This window comes from Macrobrachium nipponense, chromosome 3, assembly GCF_015104395.2.
Source record: "Macrobrachium nipponense isolate FS-2020 chromosome 3, ASM1510439v2, whole genome shotgun sequence".
Taxonomy (NCBI): Eukaryota; Metazoa; Arthropoda; class Malacostraca; order Decapoda; family Palaemonidae; genus Macrobrachium; species Macrobrachium nipponense.
In genome coordinates this window covers 122,748,917-122,767,497 of record NC_087202.1, presented here as the reverse complement: position 1 = coordinate 122,767,497, position 18,581 = coordinate 122,748,917, and the positions used below count along the sequence as shown (strand labels likewise).

Genomic DNA, 18,581 nt, shown 5'->3' with positions numbered 1-18,581 from the left:
AGCTGATTGTTATCTAGTAGTTTAACCGCCATAATAGTGGTTTGGAATTACAAATTTCGTAGGTTCCTGCACAGATTCTTGAACCTTGAGGAAAGGTATATGGAATGTTAAAAAAAGATTATCATAATAAAGATGGGCAATTTCTCAGAGGGTTTGCTGATTAATTTAGGCTTATGCACAACATTTATAAGCTTTATATCTTGTTGAACAACTGATTGTGGATTTTGTATGTACTAGTACTTTCATTATCAAGTTCACTGGTACAAATTTCTTTCTTATATATGAAATATAGGCCACAAGTTCATTGACTTGAAGAATACATATACTAATCATAATGGGGGTTGTGGGGAATGTAGCCAGACTAAAATTATAAGCCGTTGATGACATTCTGTGAAGGATTGTAGCAATTGTTTATGCTCTTGATTTCATCTTAAATTAATAGCCATACAACTTTTCTTTTATGCCATACAACTGAATTCTAAAGGTTTTCAGATTTATTTTGTTTTCTGTACAGTATTTGTTTTTGCTTATAATTTAGCTTGTTCAAAATCAAAATATGCACAGTATGAATAATAATTCATAAATAATTATTTTTCTGCATCTCGTGCAGAGATCGGCTCATCCACTGATATGGGCTAGATTGAAAGGCTTCCCCTTCTGGCCAGCTAAAGCTGTCAAGTGGAAGGATGGCAATGTTGATGTCAGATTTTTTGGGAGACATGACAGGTAAGAGTGTACATTTTCTTGTGACTACATGTATTTTTATTATTTGAGCCTTTTTAAGGTGTTTTCAACTGTACTGCTGTTTTTAAAAAATATTTGGAAAAATAAGACGTCTTACATCGGTTTACACAAGCTTACATCATTTAGCATTGTTATTGGTTGTTTATAGGGTGCTTAGGATTGTTCTTGGTGAATGGCTTTGGTTATTCTTTACAGTAGTATGAAGAAGAATGTATAATTTTTATTAAAAACTTTACAAAATGGTTGGATTATTGAAAGATTTTCTTTTTTGTGTTTCTGTGACATAATTATTAATGATGTCATGGGGTGTTTATAGGGATCTAGTTTATTTTTTAAGATAGTTCATTTGAATGAAGTTAGTTTTTTTACTTGAGTTGCATATTTTGGAACCAGTAATGATGATGTGCAATTAGAAATTAGAGTCCCAATTCCTTGACATACTGCTTTAAATTCTAATGGTAATTGGAGTATATCTTTTTTTTTTTCCTTTCTTTTCTACTAAGAATTATGATTTAATCTGTCAAATCATCCTGTTGTATGAATTGCAACTGTCCAGTACAGTATATATAATCATGCCAGAGCTGTAAGAAAGGTCTGCTTCCTGTCACAAATTTAGCTTTTTCATAAGCACTATTCATTAATGTTCCAAAGAGTTTCATTCAGCAGCAAGTAGAATGATTCTGAATAAATTTCTCACTGCATGAGTCAGTTGCAATCTGGCCCACCAATCTGATAAGCCCAAGTTTGCTCTTGCGGGAAAAGGAGTTTTCAATCACATATCCCAAAAGTTGGAAGTGTTTTAGTGTTAGTAATCATTACTGATGGTTTTCAGATGTTTGTTTTTTCGGTTATGATAGTGAGGTATAGAAATGTGCTGTATAATGTGTCACAGAATCATTGCAGCTACTTTCACAATAAACAGAATGGTAACACAATAGTAATGTTGAGTATTGCTTTGACTCTTGTGAATGATCTATCAAATAATAGCTTAAGATTGTGAAGTCATTTTTGTCAATGTTTTCTTTGATCCACCTTTACTAGAATGCAGGTGTACAGCACTTGCTACTGTAATTTAGTCAAGTGTACAAATGCTAACATAAAGCACAATGGAAATAGTTCTTTCTAGCTGAGAGTTAGTACTTTTCAGCAGATTTTTTTTTTTTCTCTATAGCCAATAGCTGAGTACTAATGTTATGCATTTTTGCTTGCCGTATTATCCGTATCAGTGAAGCAGAGACTTAAAAATGGATAATATGAGTAAAATTGTTGAAAGTTGTTGTCTGACTGCCCTGCTGGTATGCATTATAAAGGGAGTTACAAAACCTTGCTTCTAGTACAGTTTTGGTTAAGGTATGCCTTTCCTTTTTATAATTATTACTGTTTTTAATTGGTAATCTAACCCTATCAAGTGTTTGGGATGTGGCAAAGAGACTGTAGGTGATTTACAAACGGCATGACATTGGTTTACAGGAAATGTTTGTTATTTCAGTCGGGCAATGGCAGTGAATTTTAAAGGCCGGAAATTGCATTTACAGGTCATGGGTTCCCATCAAGGAGTGCTTCCTCTTCTCTGAGCAAATGCCAACACCTCTGAAGAACCGTAATAAAACTCTGGAATCCTGTCTGCAAGAGGTATTATAGTTTTCACTGTTTGATTAAATTAGCTAAAAAAAAAATGTGTAATGACTTTTTTTTTACTTGTTTTACGTAATTTGATAGTAATGGTGGTGTTTTCATATTGCATTTAGTTGTAGTTTGTTTAGAATTTACTATGGGAGTCCTGTGCTGCCATAAATGTGTTTTGTTCATATACGAGACAAACCTTCGGTCTTAACATTAGGATAGTCTTATAGCGGCAGCTGGAAGTCTGGTAAAATTAATAAAAAAAACTTGCGTGATCTAGGGGCTTTTGGCATATGTACTTGCTCACAGTGTATTTGGGAGCTCCCACAATGTCTTTGGCATCCCGTGTGCACTTCAGTTACTTTTTTTCTGCCTTTAAGAGAGGATGTGTTACTCTCTCTTTAAAGCCGGTTTAGTTTGCCCGTTTTCCCATCTTTTCTTGTCTATCTTTTTGCTGGCTATGCTCAGCGTGTGTGGAAACGAGGAAACCCCTTTGTTCAAGTACATTGTAGCTTGAGGTTTCAGTCACAGATAGATAACCAGTTCAACAGACTGTCTATGAATGATCCATCCCTTATAGCTGAATTTCAATGGGGCCTCAAGCTTGTCAGCCATGATGCTTATGGCTGGCCTAATTTAATTCATGAACTGAATGGAATTGTAGAATATGCTGAAATGGATCTGATTAAACGAAAAACAAAATGCAGGAAGCTAGCCTCACAAAGTTACGTGCAAGCCACTATATTTAAACAAATTGGTCATCCAAACCTGCCACGGATAGGGAAGGCTGCTGGTGTTTGCCTGAAAATACAGAAATAAGATGAAAAGGAATGAGTTAAAATGTAGGGACTTGAGTACCATGGATTTAGGCATTGTCATGGTTGTAGAGTAGATGACAAAAAAGTATGTGGAGGAAACTAGAACTCTGGTAAATGGCCTGGTTTGGATCTGAGCTAGATGTGAATATAAAGTATCAGTGCAATCTGAATCCAGCTGTTTGATTTGTTAGTGTGCAGTTGAACCAGTTCTGCATTTTTTTTATGAATATCCAAAATGTTATTGACAGTGAATGTCAGGTTGTGGAAACAAGTCGGTTAAAGAAATTTTGTCAAAATTTCCATAATTTTCAGTTAATCCAGTTATGAATTTTTTTTATAGCTGTGATTTATTTAGTAAATAAAATCTAAACAGAACTAAATAAACTTGATTTGTGGTCCAGTTAATTAAACTAAATAATAGGCACCTCTGGTGATACCATTTACATTTAGTGATACCAATTATATTCAATACACAGTACATAGTTCACCCTTACACCTTTACTAGAACACCACATGGCTCCTCTCCTTATTGCATTTTTTCCATTGCCCCCTTTCCACTCAGTATGGGTTTTGCTGTGCCTTCAGCGATTTTCAGTCTCTCCTCTTCATTCTACTCTTCCACCTTTTAAACATTTTTATCGTTCCCAGAAACTCCATTCTCTGTATTTTTGTTTTGTTTTTTAGTGTACTCCATAGTTATCTAATGGAGTCCATCACCTGGAATGTAAATGTGGCAGACGTTAGGTGAACACAAGCCAAACGGAGGAAGAGTGGTCAGAAATTTCCATGTATTTTTATTGTATGAGGTGATTAGTAAAGCCTACTCCTTGTTGTCAAGTTTGTACCAATTAGGGTCATACAGAAAGGAAGTTCATCAGAGGAATACGTGCCTTCTTGGGAATTAAGAACATATCTGTTAAAATGATCGTGAAGGTTGGTTCATGACTGTATCGAACCATTTTCATGTTCTACATAAAGAATTTTACCCACAGTTCATAGACTTTTAATGGGAAGGTTCTGTGAGAACCTTGTACTTCTTCGATATGTTGTTTGATGAAGACTTTTCGTTGAGACAGGCTGAGTCAGGGAAGAAGTGCCAGAAGGGCCTTATTCAACAGAAGTGAGAGAGTTTGATGACGTGTGACGTTTAGAGGAATGAACTCTTATCGAGCAATTTAAGAAGGCATCTGTTCATTGAATTTTGAGAGATGGTTCATTGTTAGGACAAACCACTTTCAATTCCCTGTACATAAAGGATGTTGCCCAGAGGTCCTTGAACACATTTCCCTTGGGTCCTTTGGTGGCAGCTCAACAAATGGTGCAACTCATCCAGCACCCTTGGCGAGTCAGTTAGTATCTTGTTTAAGATGATGGTATGAATGTGAAATGGATGAGATAACTGGTCTCTTTCCTTTTCAAATTTCTTTCTCCTTTACTTTGGGCAGTAAGAAGAGAGAACCATCATAAGCTGGAACAGACAAGATACAGGTGAGTGAAGTAGCCATACTGTTAGTTATCATCAGTGTAAGATACCTATCAGTAGCAAGACATATCTCTCTTTAGCAAGGGGGAGAGGAATGATAACAAACCTACGTAAATGGATACATTGGTTTGTTAGTAGAACAGATACTCTTATCTTCCTCAGAGGCAATGAACTATGACATTGTGTAGAAACCTAGAAGTCTGACTCTATGATATTCATATATATCTTAGATTCGGAAATACTGGTCAGTTGTTTCGTAGAATACTGCTATTCAGAAAACTGATCAAAGGTGGCAGACTTCCAGTTGGGTAGTAATACTTACCTCCCACCAAAAGTAAGTCTATCCTAATTTTAGGCGGAAGTTGTTTCGTAGAATACTGTTATTCAGAAAACTGATCAAAGGTGGCAGACTTCCAGTTGGTTAGTAGTACTTACCTCCCACCAAAAGTAAGTCTATCCTAATTTTAGGCCGAAGGTTTTTTTCGTATCGTATATGAACAAATGACAAATTTTTAAAAAATTTGTATTTTTCATAACTAACAAATGTAAATCCAATTAATGCGTTGCAGACACCCAAAAATATTTTTTTAAATATTAATTATATAGAATAAACAGTTTTACATACAGAAAACGATGAGAAATAAATATAAATGGCTAATTAAATGGATAAATAAATATTTAACATCACTCTTGCCGTATGAAAGACTTGTTTGGTAGATGGAGAGGCGTAGGAGAGGTTATTATTTAGGAGGGGAATCCCTCTCCAGAAGGACTTCGGGTATCAAGGACCTGTCTTGGGTTACTTCTCTTCGTTTTTTGCAGCACTGTCTGTGGTTACTTCCCCTCTTCAATTTTTTACTGGCATTAGGACCAACTTGAGAGTCAGTGGATCCCTGTCTCACAACAAAACTGGCCAGAGAAATTTGTTTCTTGGATCTCTTTAAAATTTGCCTGAAGTGAAACAAGACATTGTCATTAGACATGTTGGAGACACAGGTTACATCATCTTTGTCGGGATCATAATTCTCCAAAATATTTTTTACATTACTCCACTTTGCAAATATGTCCTTAATCACTGAAGTAGGCACATTATATATGCCCGTTTGCTCTGAATTTTTCAAACCAGCCTCTGCGTGCCTTAAATTGACTAACAGCAGCTCTTGTTTTAGACATTTTCTTACTGACCTTGGCATGCGACATCCTTGCCTTTTCACAAATTAAACACTTGCTACGAGTTCGTTCTTAAGTTCTATAGTGCTTCTCGTCTTTTTTTTACCAAAGGGCTGGCACTTGAGTTTCTTTTTGGCCCCATGATGGCTTATTTAGTAAAAAGCACAGTAAAGCACAAAAAACAATGAAGGCAGAATTGGTCACAAGAGGACATGGGATGCTCTGTTTGGGCACTCGGTACAGGGCCTAGTCACGAAGTCAGCTCTGGAAGGAGTGTTTCCAGATGTATGAAATCTGAGGCTATGTACAAAACCAGAGTGAAAATTTCATCAGAAAATGCATACAAAAACCAGGACGTATGAAATCTGAGGTTTAACTGTAAATTTTTTAGCTTTCATTTTAGAAGATACATGTACATTTAAGTTTACGTAAAAAGCATACATGTCTGAATAATGGAAAGCTAATGTATGTCTGAATAATGGAAAGCTAATGTATGTCTGAATAATGGAAAGCTAATGTCATTCATACATTTTACACATGCTTTAATGCCCATATATCAGAAATTGCTATAAAGATATAAAAAAAGTAGTAAGTAATCAATTACTAATCTATTATTTTTCATGTAAGTGATCTGTAACTGTGATTACTAAAAAATAGTGAAACGCCCACTACTAATGTATACGACTGCAAACTGGTGACAACATTGTGACAGTAAAGAATAAGATAGATATAATGAAATGTATTTTATAGTCTTACTTATCGTTGAATTATATTTATTTTGATTACATACATTTTTGCGTTTTATGGAATGTTTTTGTTGAAAAAATGTGTTAAGTGTACATAGGGTCTTAATTGTCCCACTATTTTATTACTGATGTTCTTAATTATCTCATATTCACAAGTATTAATTTAGATAATAATAACTATAATGAATAAATAGCTGAAATGAAACAATATGAAAAATGTAAAAAAAATATTTTTACTATTGGTCCCTATTGAGTGCAATAGATATGGGTACTTCCATATACAAAAGCCTTGATAAGGAAGGGACAAACTCCTAATAGATAAAAGAAGGCTGAGGGCCTATTTCACAGTGAGGAATGATTATGTAAACTTGAAGGGTTTGCTTATTGAATTGTATTTACATTCACAATTACATATCGTAAGAGAATGGATAACGCCTGATGGATTTAATGGGGATGTCAGAGTCCCATAGCACAGAGATTTTTGATAAAGTATCAGATTTTGTAATGGATGAACGGGTGACTGGAGGTGGCCAGGCACATGGTACGATGGAGATGCAACGAGGGGGAAAGAATCCCAGAGCAACACCATGTAAGAAAGATTCCAGCCTCCACACCAACACAATTAGCACATCTGTAACAGATACCATTTCTATATGAGTGAAAGTGTGATGCATGTGTGATCGGGAATCAGGGCAATTTTTTATAAGGCACTGAATACTCTATTTCACTAGCATAAACCTTGAATTAATATTTAATCGCTTAAGGGAGTACTAGTTGCATTACTGAGTGATCACGAGAGGGGGAGATTTATGTTACTGGTCACTTACAGTCGGGAAATAATGACTCGAACAGTTATGTTACTTCCTGATGAAACACTTTACCAGATGCTAATAACAAGGGAATTATCTCGCAGCGTAAAGGAATACATATAACAGCGACCAAAATCAAAGTGGGGGAACATGACAATGGAATACAGGAGTCGCTCAAGATAATTAAAGGAATTAAGTTGAAGAATAGAGATTAGTCAACTGCATTTAACCTTGTACCATTTGAACAGTACCTGAATTGGGGAGTAGAGCTGTCTTCCTCAATGGCACCGATGAGAAAGCAATTGTATGGGCACTAACACAAGTATACACATGCTTGCAGCGCAATCTCGCAAAGGCAAGCAGGAAGGGGCAGCCCAGTTGTGGATCTTGTGGTCTCACTGGCGTTGGGAATTTGTCTATGACCGTCTTCCCTGTGTGGAAGCCCTTTATCCCTTTGGAGAAAGTTCACTAACATCTTAGCAGATGGCAGGGTTGTCTGTCCTTCAGCCTACGACCCTTGTGGTTAAATGGCGACAGTTAATCTTTCTCTCTCGTCCAGGTGTTTCTTCGATTTTGGTACCTGTAAGGACAAGGTTGGCGCAGGCCAAATGGAAGAGAGGTGATTCAGTTAATCCATCAAAAAGGAGTGGTATGAGTGTTTTAGAGGAGACTGGAATTGTATTTAATTTTGAATGATTGTTCACTTTACTTTGAGATGGAAATGGCAGAAATATCTTACTTTATGTTTTTGCTGGAGTAATGATGTTTTATTGTGCTACTGACCCCACAGTTCCGAAATCTGAAAAATTCACAAAACTGAAACATCTTGCCCAAAGGGATAAAGGATTGTGTACTAGACTTACTGATTTATGACAGACAGTATTGGAGATTTAATATCAAAGTCTCCGTAGCGTAGTTGTTCAAAGCAGGGTCTCGGGAGGGCAAAAGAGCGATGCCAAATCTACTTTTCTCATTGTGCAAATAAGGGTGTCGAAGACTCCCTTTAGATTATGTTTGAAGAAAGTTTTATTTAAGAAACACTTCTCGTTATAAGTAATCTGAGTTTCATGATAATAATGTTATTAGAAATAGGATATGAAAATGTTAATGAAGACAGTGCGACAGCACTTTCTTTCATTCTGCCACATCTGTGTTTACCCTAAAAGGCGATGGTTAGGAAGAAGCAATTAGATATTTGGGCCAGTAACCTTGGATGAACCCATTCCATTAAAGGACCTATACATAGGTCAACAAAAGGAACATTGGATGTCTATTTCCCTAAAACGAAGTATCATCTTTTAAGTAAAGGAAGTTACCATAATGTTTATAGACAATTCTCCAAGGAAATAACCCAAGATGGAGCTTGAAATTGCATTTGTGTCATCATTGAACAACCTTGACAGGCAAGAAACAAAAAAAAGAAACTACTTTTTAAAGCATGACAATCGCTGAAAACGAGGGTAAAAAAAAAAAACAGTCCAAAATTATGAATTTACATTCTAAAAAGGAAGAGTCACCTGATGGTAGTTAACATTTAAATTTCATGTAATTTATGCTCACTCATCTCTTTTATGATCACAACATTTCCAAAAGAAGAGTTGACCCCAAACTCTGTTGTTTACAAGAGAAACAAAGCCAGGAAATAACAAAGAGGATTATGACAGGCCAAGGGCTTTAGAAGAAAAGGGTATCCATAATCCACGTGTTACCTACGAGAAACGGAGATATGTCAGCGCTGTAAAGTGATTGGGGGCCTCCTTTTTGACCAGGGACACTATAGGTTTAAAAATTTAAACTCAAATTTTCTCTGTTGCCAACTGCGGCTCTTGTAGCTCTGCAACCTCCTGCTGAAGAACAGGGAAAGAGATTTATGCATGATTTTGATTTATTGTTTGTTTCATATTAAAACTGTTTGTTTAACTTGCATTTATAATCTGTAAGGAAAATTAAATATGAAAAATTCATTTCCATAGAGGGGCCCCATGGATACACAGAACACATGGCCCAGTGGAGACACGCATCTCCAATGTTTGCACACTGTATCTGCATTGGGCTCCAGGTGTACTGTGTTTAAGGATTTATTGCTCTTCTAGGGAAAGCATTTCAGAGCTCTAGTTCATATGGGTAAAAGGTCTTATATTCTTCTGTTTGGTTTTTATTAATTAAAAGCACTTTGTTCATATATGAAACAAACCCTCGGTCTTAACAGTAGGATAAATAACTTAGCGCCACCTGAAAATCGGTTAATTTTCTGACATAGAACATATTCCTAGGATTATTAGTTTCAAAGTCGTCCTGATTTCAGAATATTTAGTAAAGATTTTAGTAATTACTATTCTATAAAGTATATATTTTTAGATATAAAATTTTATTACAAATTTTGTATTGGTTTTATCTATCATCATCTTCATTTCTTACATCCATATTATCATTCATTTATTCATAATTTATCATGATAATTTATATATTTCATTTTCATTGTGGCATTGAATAATCCTGATGGGCTCCAGTGATTGGTCCTCAAGACCTAAATTCTCTAATCAATCAATCAATAAATTAAAAAAAAATGTGTATCCACTGGGCCGCATGTCCCCATTGATCTCCTTAGCCTATTCACTTTTTTGTATGCTTATCTCTAGGGTTTATCAATTTATTTTCTGTCTGGATTCAATGCAAGTTGTAATAAGAGTATTCATTAAATAATACATCCCAGTAGAGGGTAGTGCTGTCAGTGCACCTCATGAGGTGCTCTGTAGGCATTACTGAAGGGTGGTGTGTGCAGTATCCCTTTGGCCACTAGCTGCAACCATGATTTAGCCTTTTACTTTTACCTCCATTCTTGCTTCTTTTCTTCAGTCTTGTTATCCAACTTCTCCATGTATTTATTTTTGTTTACTTCATCTCCTTTATTTGGTGTCCAGTGGCTCCAACTTCTTTTCATTGTTGTAAGTGCTGATTGGCCAAAAGTGCCAAAATGATACGGTTGACAGCCTAAAAATTTGTTAAGAGACAAAATTATGAAGTAAATGATTGAGTAATGGACTTTTTATGTTATACATTGTAGTCTCAACAATAGAGGCTAATGATTGTGAGGGCTTTTAAATGCAATCCATAAAATATCTCCTTTTACCTTTTATTTCCATAGGTAAATGATCATATTACCAAACTGAGAGAGAGATTTGGTAAATTCAAGTATGCTCCTCATCGCGTCCAGTTCAACCCACTTGACCAGGATCAGATTAAGATTATGCTGCCAAATTATAAAGGACCAGTTCCTTTGAGGGTTCGTGCTCAGTCCAGAGCACTCTCCAGACTTTCTGGTCAGTCAGGTATGCCTCATGTTTTCTGATATACTCATGACACATAGTTTTTACTTTAAAATCATACAATAGCCATACTTCATGGAATTGCTTCAGTCTCTCCAACTTGAAAGATCTTGCAAGGGGGCAACCCCATTGCTTATATGTGCCCATCTCATACCCCACTGGCTGTGCTGCTTGGCTTCCTGGGATAATCACTTTTTCCCATTATACTGTGATGTGCCAGTGATTATTTTACATTCACATATATTTAGCTATTCATTTACCTCACCCTGATGGGTTATGCAGATTGTTAAATGCATTTATCATTTAAGTTAACATCTTTTTGCATTGTGGTTGGTGGCAACATTGTTACTGTTGTATTGCTATGAATATTCAATATTTATGTTTTTCAGTTTTTAAGTATAAACCTATGGAGGAGTAATTTTAGTTTATATTTGACAACATCTCCAAAGGTTGTGTGAGAGAGAGAGAGAGAGAGAGAGAGAGAGAGAGAGAGAGAGAGAGAGGAGAGAGAGGAGAGAGAGAGAGAGAGAGAGAGAGAGAGAGATTGGTGGAAGAATGAATGGGAGTGGTTAGATGGCGGTCGGAAGCATGTCTGTTGTGGCACTCTGTAGGTAGTCAATGGAAGTCTGTTACGAGAGTTGTAAACAGTGAGTGTCCCGGTTGGTCAAGTCAGTGTTGGTTTGGCAGCAGTTTTCCTTTGGTGTGTCGTTGTTTGGGTGTTATTTGATAGATTTTGGGGTTGTGAAGTTGTTGTGCGTGTGTCTGTCTGGTTGTGGTGAGGTTAAGAAGGTTGGTGGTGCATTTTCGGTGTCTGTTAGTGGTGGTTGGGGCAGGGTTGGTTTTGGCGGGTTGTTGTACTGCTGTAAGTCGTGTGGTTGTCGTGTTTTTTCAGGTGGTTGGTGTTCATCTGCATTTAGTCGTTGGGTTATTGAGTTTTTGTGGGGTTGTGGGTCCCGGGTGGTTGATTTGTGTTTGGTTGTCGGCGGTGGTTGTGTGTTGGCTACCCTATAGCCTATATCCAGTGGACGACAGCACAGCCTAGTCCTAGGTATCAGAAGCCAGCGGTGAGTACCTGTTTGTGTTTTTGTTCGGTATGTAGGTATTGGGGCAATTGTCCTGCTGTGTTTTTTAGTGTTAAGTGGAAAGTGTGATTGAGGGTGGGTTTGATAGCCAGACAGTTAAGTTTATGTGGGGAGGTTACTTGTTTTTGTGATCCCGCCACATTATTTTTTTGGCGCCCGAACAGGGACTGCTGGTGTGGCAGCTGCAGGACAATTGGTCTAGGCTAGTGTTTGATTGGTGAGAAAGTTTGGGATGGAAGGATTGAGTGAGGTGGAGAGGCTGAAGGAGGAGTTAAGGTTGGAGAGGGAAGTAAGAGGACAATTGGAAGTGGATAATGAGAGGTTGAGGGTAGAGTGTGAGGAGCTGAAGAGCGAGTTAGAGGAAATGAGAGGAATGCTAAGGAGTGCAAAAGTGGAAATGAAAGAAGAAGTGAAAGGAGCAGAAGAGAGAATGGTTGAGAAAATGGATGAAAAATTCTTAGGGATGATGAATGCAGTGCAGGAGATGATGAAGGGGTTCATGGGAGAGGGAGCTGTAGGGGGTAGGCCTACTGGGTCTTGTGATAGGCCAGAAGTGGTAAAGACAGTGGAAGAGCGAGGGGATGAAACTACGAGTGACGAAGGTGACTTGTTTGTGGTAGGTAAAGGGAAGAAGGGAAAGAGACAGGATAAGGATAAACCTGAGGACAAGATAAGAAGGGGGCTGAGGAAAAGAAGACGATTAAGGGAAAGAAGGTTAGGAAGGATGACGGACAGGATGAGACTAGGACTGAATACATTGGGGAAAGGGCTGAGAGTGATTTGGATAGCGGTGAGTGGAAACAGGTGGGTAGAAAGAAGGGTAACTTTGCGAAGAGCGTAACATGAGGAGCATGGATGTTAGTATGGAAGTTGATTCACTGTATTCGGACGAGGTTAAGAGGGATCAGAATGGTGGTAGCGAAAGTGAGAGTGAGCGGGAAGTACGAAAGGCTGTATATGTTAGAGAGATACCTAGATGTGCACAATACGAGGAATATGGTAGTAGGGACATAGGTGATTTTTTTAAGGAATATGAGAGGTATTGTGAGGCAAAGTATGGGGATAATAAGAGAGTCTGGGCAAGAGAGTTGGGTGGCTTTTTGACGGGATTTTTGTTGAACATGTATGGGTAATGATGAGTGTAGGGGATGTGCCGTATGAGAGTGTGAAAGCCAGGATTGTGGAACAGGCGAAGAGGATAAGGAGTAGTGTTAGATATAGGAGAAAACATGGTTTTGATGAGGTAAGAATGAATGTTGGTGAGTCGTTGTCGATGTATGTGTGCAGGTTGGAAACATTGGCCAGGAAAAAGTTTGGGGACGAAGGGATAAATGAGTGTTAAGAGTTAGTGAGGAAGTTGTTGGCGACTGTGCTGAGAGTGTGTATGAGTTTGTAAATCTGAAACGTAAGGAGAAAATGCGATGGACGAATGAAAGGTTGTCGTGGAACGTCATTTTGGAAATAGTAGAGGATTATGAGTTTGGATAGGTGTATGAAAGAGAGTAGAAGTGTTAGTATTAGGACTGAAGTGGCTGATGTTATACCAGAGTTTAAGAGCTATAGGGAGGCAGTTTTGGAAGGGCCAAGGCGAATGGCAGAGCGAGTGGTTGATAGGAGCGTTAAAGCCAGTAACGTAAGTATGGTTAGCCCTAAGAGAGATCGGAGTGCAAGCGTTGGAAGATTAGGGTCGGTTAGTCGTGAACGAGAGCAGCAATGTTACAGATGTGGAAAGCTAGGGCACAGGAAGAATGAATGTCGGTGGGCGTTGGGAGCTTGCTTCGGGTGTGGGCAAACAGGGCATTTGGTGAGCGAGTGTAAGAAAGATAGGGATGTTAAGTGTTACAGGTGTGGGCAAGTAGGGCATATAGCAAGTGGATGTCGAGGTACTCGTGTGACTGAGGTTTGCGGTAATTGCGGGAAGAATGGGCATTATGCTAGGATGTGTAAGGAACAGCGGGCAAAATGTGTTGAATGTGGAATGGGAAGGTCATGTGGCGAGTGTGTGTAGGCGAAAGAGGTGAGTCAGGTTGGGAGTTCGGGAAACTAGGTACAAAGGGGATTCAGTTGGGTGGGTCCCTCTGGTGTGCGGTCAGTAAGAGTGATGCATGTGCGTGAAGGATTGTTGCATGAAAAAGGGTTTGGAGGAAGAGCTCATGATTGTATGAGTGTGAAAGTGAGGTGCAAAGGGGTGTGTTTGGTTTGCTTTGATTGATACTGGGTGCAGTGTCAGGTGTTCTTTTTAAGAATGGATGTGACAAGTTGCGGAGTGAGTGTGAAATAGAAATGTAAAGGGGAGGTACGAGGAATAGGAAATTTGGGTATGCCTGTGGTGGGAATGTTGCGTGACAATTGTAGAAATCGAAGGGGTAGTGATGGAGGAAGGTGACTTTTATGTGATCGAGGGAATGAGTGATAAGTATTATATGTTGTTAGGATAGGTTCTTGAAGAAGTGTGGGATGGTGGTCCATCCGAGCAGGAATATGATTGAGTTGCATAGGAAGGGGAATGTACATGGAGAGTTGTACTTGGATGGGAATGGAGGAGTAAGCAGTAAAAATATGGAAGGGAGTGCCGTTGGTTGCGAAAGAGAGTGTAAAAGTGCCGCGAGAAGTTGGAGAAGTTGTTAGTGTGAAAGTTGCGTGGCCCGATAGTCTTGGGATTGTCAAAGGTGACAAGTGTGCATATGTGGTTGAGGGTGTGGATGCGAACAAGTTGGTAAGAGCGAGTGTGCATGTGTACGATGGGATTTTGGCTATGGAGGAACCTCGGGTTTTTGTGGCCTCATTGCCGAGTGTTAGGAAAAAAGCGAGTGCGGGGTATACGTGAGGGTGATTGTGTGGGGTTGTTGTATACGTTGGTGGATGTGGATGACGAAAGATATGTTAGGGTGCGGCGGGTGATGACAGGTAGCATGAAAAAAAGTGATGAGTGGAAGTATGATGAGTTGAGAGAAAGAATTGAGGTGGATGAAAATGTTGGTGATGACGAGAGGGAGCGGTTGATGCAGATGTTGTGGGTAGGTGGGGTGCGTTGAGTCGGGGTGACGAGGATTTCAGGGGATCTAAGCTTCCAGAATTCAAGATAGTTTTGAATGACGATACCCCCATATATCAGCGTCCCCGACACTTTTCTGCGCCTATTGCCCGAGAGATTGAGGAACAGTGTGAGGAACTTGAGAGAGTGGGAGTGATCGAGAGGAGTGAGAGTGCTTGGAATAGTCCCATAGTCCCAGTACGCAAGACAGATGGAAGTTTGAGGATGTGTGTGTTACAGGAAGGTGAATGAAGTGACTGTGAAGGAGCGATTCCCGATGAATGTGGTGCTGATTGTGTGTATAAGATGCATGGGATGAGAGTGTTCACAAAATTGGATTTGGTAAGGGGCTATTACCAGATGCCTCTTGAGGAAGGAGCAGGCATGTTACGGCTTTTTCGAGTGGTAGCTGCCACTATCAATTCAAGAGGTTAAGTTTTGGATTGGCTAATGCGCCTGCCTGCCTTCCAGAGGGCGATAATGTAGTTTTGGCTGGATTTTGGATAGAAGGGAAGGTGGACCCTGTGTTTATAGATGACGTTTTGATTGCAAGTGAAGACTGTTGAGGAGAATGGTTGGAACTGCTTGAGGAAGGTGTTGGAACGGTTGGAATAGTTTGGATGTAAAGGTGAAGTTATGGAGAAGTGTACGTGGTTGGCTGGGGAAGTGGAATTTCTTGGTCATAAGGTGAGTGCGAGTGGTGTAAGGAAGAGTGAAAAGTTTGTGGAAAAAGTAAAGGAGTTTCCACGTCCCCGGACCGTGCGGGAGTTAAAGGGTTTTTGGGTTTGATTGAGTTCGGGAGGAAGTTCGTTAGGGATTGTTCGGGTATAGGGAAGCCGTTGACTGAATGGACCGGGAAGAAAAATTGTACTAAGCTGAGGTGGGATGAGCAAATGGTGGGAACATTTGAGAGATTGAAAGAGGAGGCTGCTAGGGACGTCACCTTGGCTTTTCCGGACTACAGTGAGGATGCCAGTAAGCTTGAGTTGTATGCTGATGCTAGTAAGTTTAGTATGGGAGGATGCTTGGTGCAGATGCAAGAGGTGAATGGGGAGGGACAATTGAGAGTGATTGCGTATGTGAGTAAAGCTTTTAATAAGCAGAGCTTAAGTATTCGGTGGTTGAGAAGGAGCTTGCGGCAATAAGGTTTTGTATGAAAGCGTTGAAAAGTGTTTTTTGTATGGGGTAAAATTTGTCATAAGGACAGATCATCGGCCGTTAGTTTATATGATCAAAGAGGAAAGTGTGAATGCTAGGATTGCGAGGACAATTGAGGATTTGAGTGAGTTTGATTTTGGCTTAGAATATGTGCCGGGGAGTAAAAATGATTGCTGATACGATGTCTAGGATGCATGGGGTAAGGACAGTGGTGTTTGTGAATAAGTGACTGGGATCCGAATATGGTACCTGAGGGTTGGTTGTAAAAGAGAGGTTTGAAGGGAATGACAGAATGTGTGAATGTTTGTTTTCAGCATTGAAAAACTTGGAAGGTAAGGGTCTGGTTGAAGAGGTACCCGGTATGTGAATGAGTTGCGAGAGAAGTTGATGGAGTGATGTGCATGAAGGAAGTGGCATGTGCGGATGGAACAAGTGGGGCCAGGTAGAAGTGTTTTTGCATGAATTGTTGTCAGCAGTAGCTGAGTTGTTTGGAATAAAAGTGTTGTTGTGTATTTTGGATGGGACAGACCGGTTGAATATCGAGGAAGGGTGAGTACAGGTAATGAACGTGGGGTTTTGATGATTCAGTGCGGGGAACGTAATTGTAATTGGTTGGTTACAAAAAGGGACTGTGAAGGGGATCTGAGTCAGAATTGTGGAAATGGGGAGTTAGCTGAGGATGAATGTGATGAGGAGGATTGTGATGTGGACCAGGGGGACGTGGAAACCAGGTGGACGTGGTAGTGAATGTGTGTATGCATGGGACTCGAGGGAAAATGGTGACGTTTGTCCAAGTAAATTGATAGTGAGTATTGTAGTTTTGGTTTGACACAGGGGCACAAGTTTCCTTGGTTGAGTGGGTCAGTGGTGAGTGAAAACTTGAGAGATGTGATTTGGGAAGTGAAAAGGCAGCCTACAAGGGTGAGAATACTTGGGTTGGGACAAGGAAGTGTTTTAGTATGGGAAGAGGTACGGTTAAAGGTTTTTAGGTTGGGGGGATCTTGAAAGTAATGCTAACTTTATAGTCCTAGGAGAAAAAATGTATGCCATCTTGTTTTTTAATAGGGATAGTATTTTTTGAGGATCCACGATATAGACGTAGATGTAGGAAATGGAATTCTTAGAAAAAGGGCAGGCAAGTAGCTAGGATTCAGATGGTAATGTGTAGCAAACTTTGTGGGTATGATTGATATTGCTAGGAGTGAGAATGATCTGTTGAGTGAGGAAGAGATTGAGGAAATGCAAATAAGTGCCTGGAGATAATTGGTGTTGCGACAATGTTTTGGGAGGAGTGCGTGTGGAAGACTGCCATGTGATTGGATGTATATAAGAGGGTTGCTAAATGTTTTGTGGTGTGCAAAAACATAGTGTACTTTTTGCATCAGGAAGGGGTGTATGACAAGGAAGTGTAGTGCCAGTGTTTTCTGTGAGTCAGCTGTGAGTATGTGTTTGTTGGTGCATGATCGGTTTGGGCACATGGGAAAAAATAAGTTTGTGGGAATGCATGAGAGAGAGATTGTATGCTCCTGGGTTTGAGTAAGATTTGTGTGGATGTGGCTGTCACGTGTGAAGACTGTCAGAGGGGAAAGTATCAGAGTGTGCATGCAAGTCCACCTGTGTTGCGATTGCAGATGAAAGAGCCGTTTGAAATGCTTGTGATTGATTGTGTTTCTTTGCCCAGGACTTGTGGCGAGAGGACACGTGGGGATGATTGTGATGGTGGATCACATGAGTAAATTTGCTTTATGTGGTTCCATCAAAGATAAGATAGTGAAACTGTTTGCACGAATGGTGGGTCAAGTGATGTTGCCAATGTGTGTGTGTAAGCCGGCAAAAAAATGTTGAGTGATATGGTTACCTGAGTTTGTGGGATTTGAAGAAATGTTGAAGGAATGGGGGTATTGTGCATGTGTATTCTACTCCGTATATGCCCAGTGCGAATGGGTGGGCTGAAAGGACTTTTGTTAGGACGATGACTGAGATTTTGCGAATGATGGAGTAAGAGCGACAAGGATTGGGATAGTATGTAGGACGTGCAGTTTTGGGTATATAACGCCACACTGCAGAAGAGTATAGGTATGTCTCCTTGTAATATGTGTTGAATTTTGAAAGGATTGTCAGACCGCGGTTGGGTCTGTCAGAAGGTGATCGGGATTTGTGGAAGAAAGCGAGTGAAAGTTTTGAGTGTTTTAAGATTGGGGATAAGGTGTTGAAAGAGGTGGTTGAGATGGGAAGAATGAATGTGAATAAAGTAAGGGAGAAATTTGAAGGGCCTTTTGAGATTTTGGAAGTGGGACCGAGTGGATTGAGTTATGTTTTGGGGAAATTGCGAGTAGGTGGGGGACTGGATGAGGTTAGGGCACACCATAACCAGCTCCGTCAGTGGAGGGAAGTACCACACTATGTTCGGGAGAATGCGATGAGTGAGTGGTTGAGGGTGAATAAGTATGAGCCGACTGTTGGTGAACAAATTGGTCTGGGAGATCGACAGTTGGTGTTTGGTTGAGTATGGAAGAAACAGAAGATGTGGAGAGAGGAAGTGGAAGGGAAAGCGTGGAACGGCATGGTAAAGGGGTTGGTGGTAGGGT

General features: G+C 39.7%; 1 protein-coding gene across 1 annotated transcript in view; it reads left to right on the top strand.

Annotated features, from left to right (window-relative positions):
- Nucleotides 1-18,581, top strand: part of LOC135222019 (MYND-type zinc finger-containing chromatin reader ZMYND8-like) — an 87,467-nt gene that overhangs the window by 23,044 nt on the left and 45,842 nt on the right. The window contains 3 exon segments of the mRNA XM_064260145.1: nt 611-726; nt 2,280-2,376; nt 10,539-10,722. Of these exon segments, the coding sequence (XP_064116215.1) occupies nt 611-726; nt 2,280-2,376; nt 10,539-10,722 (397 nt within the window).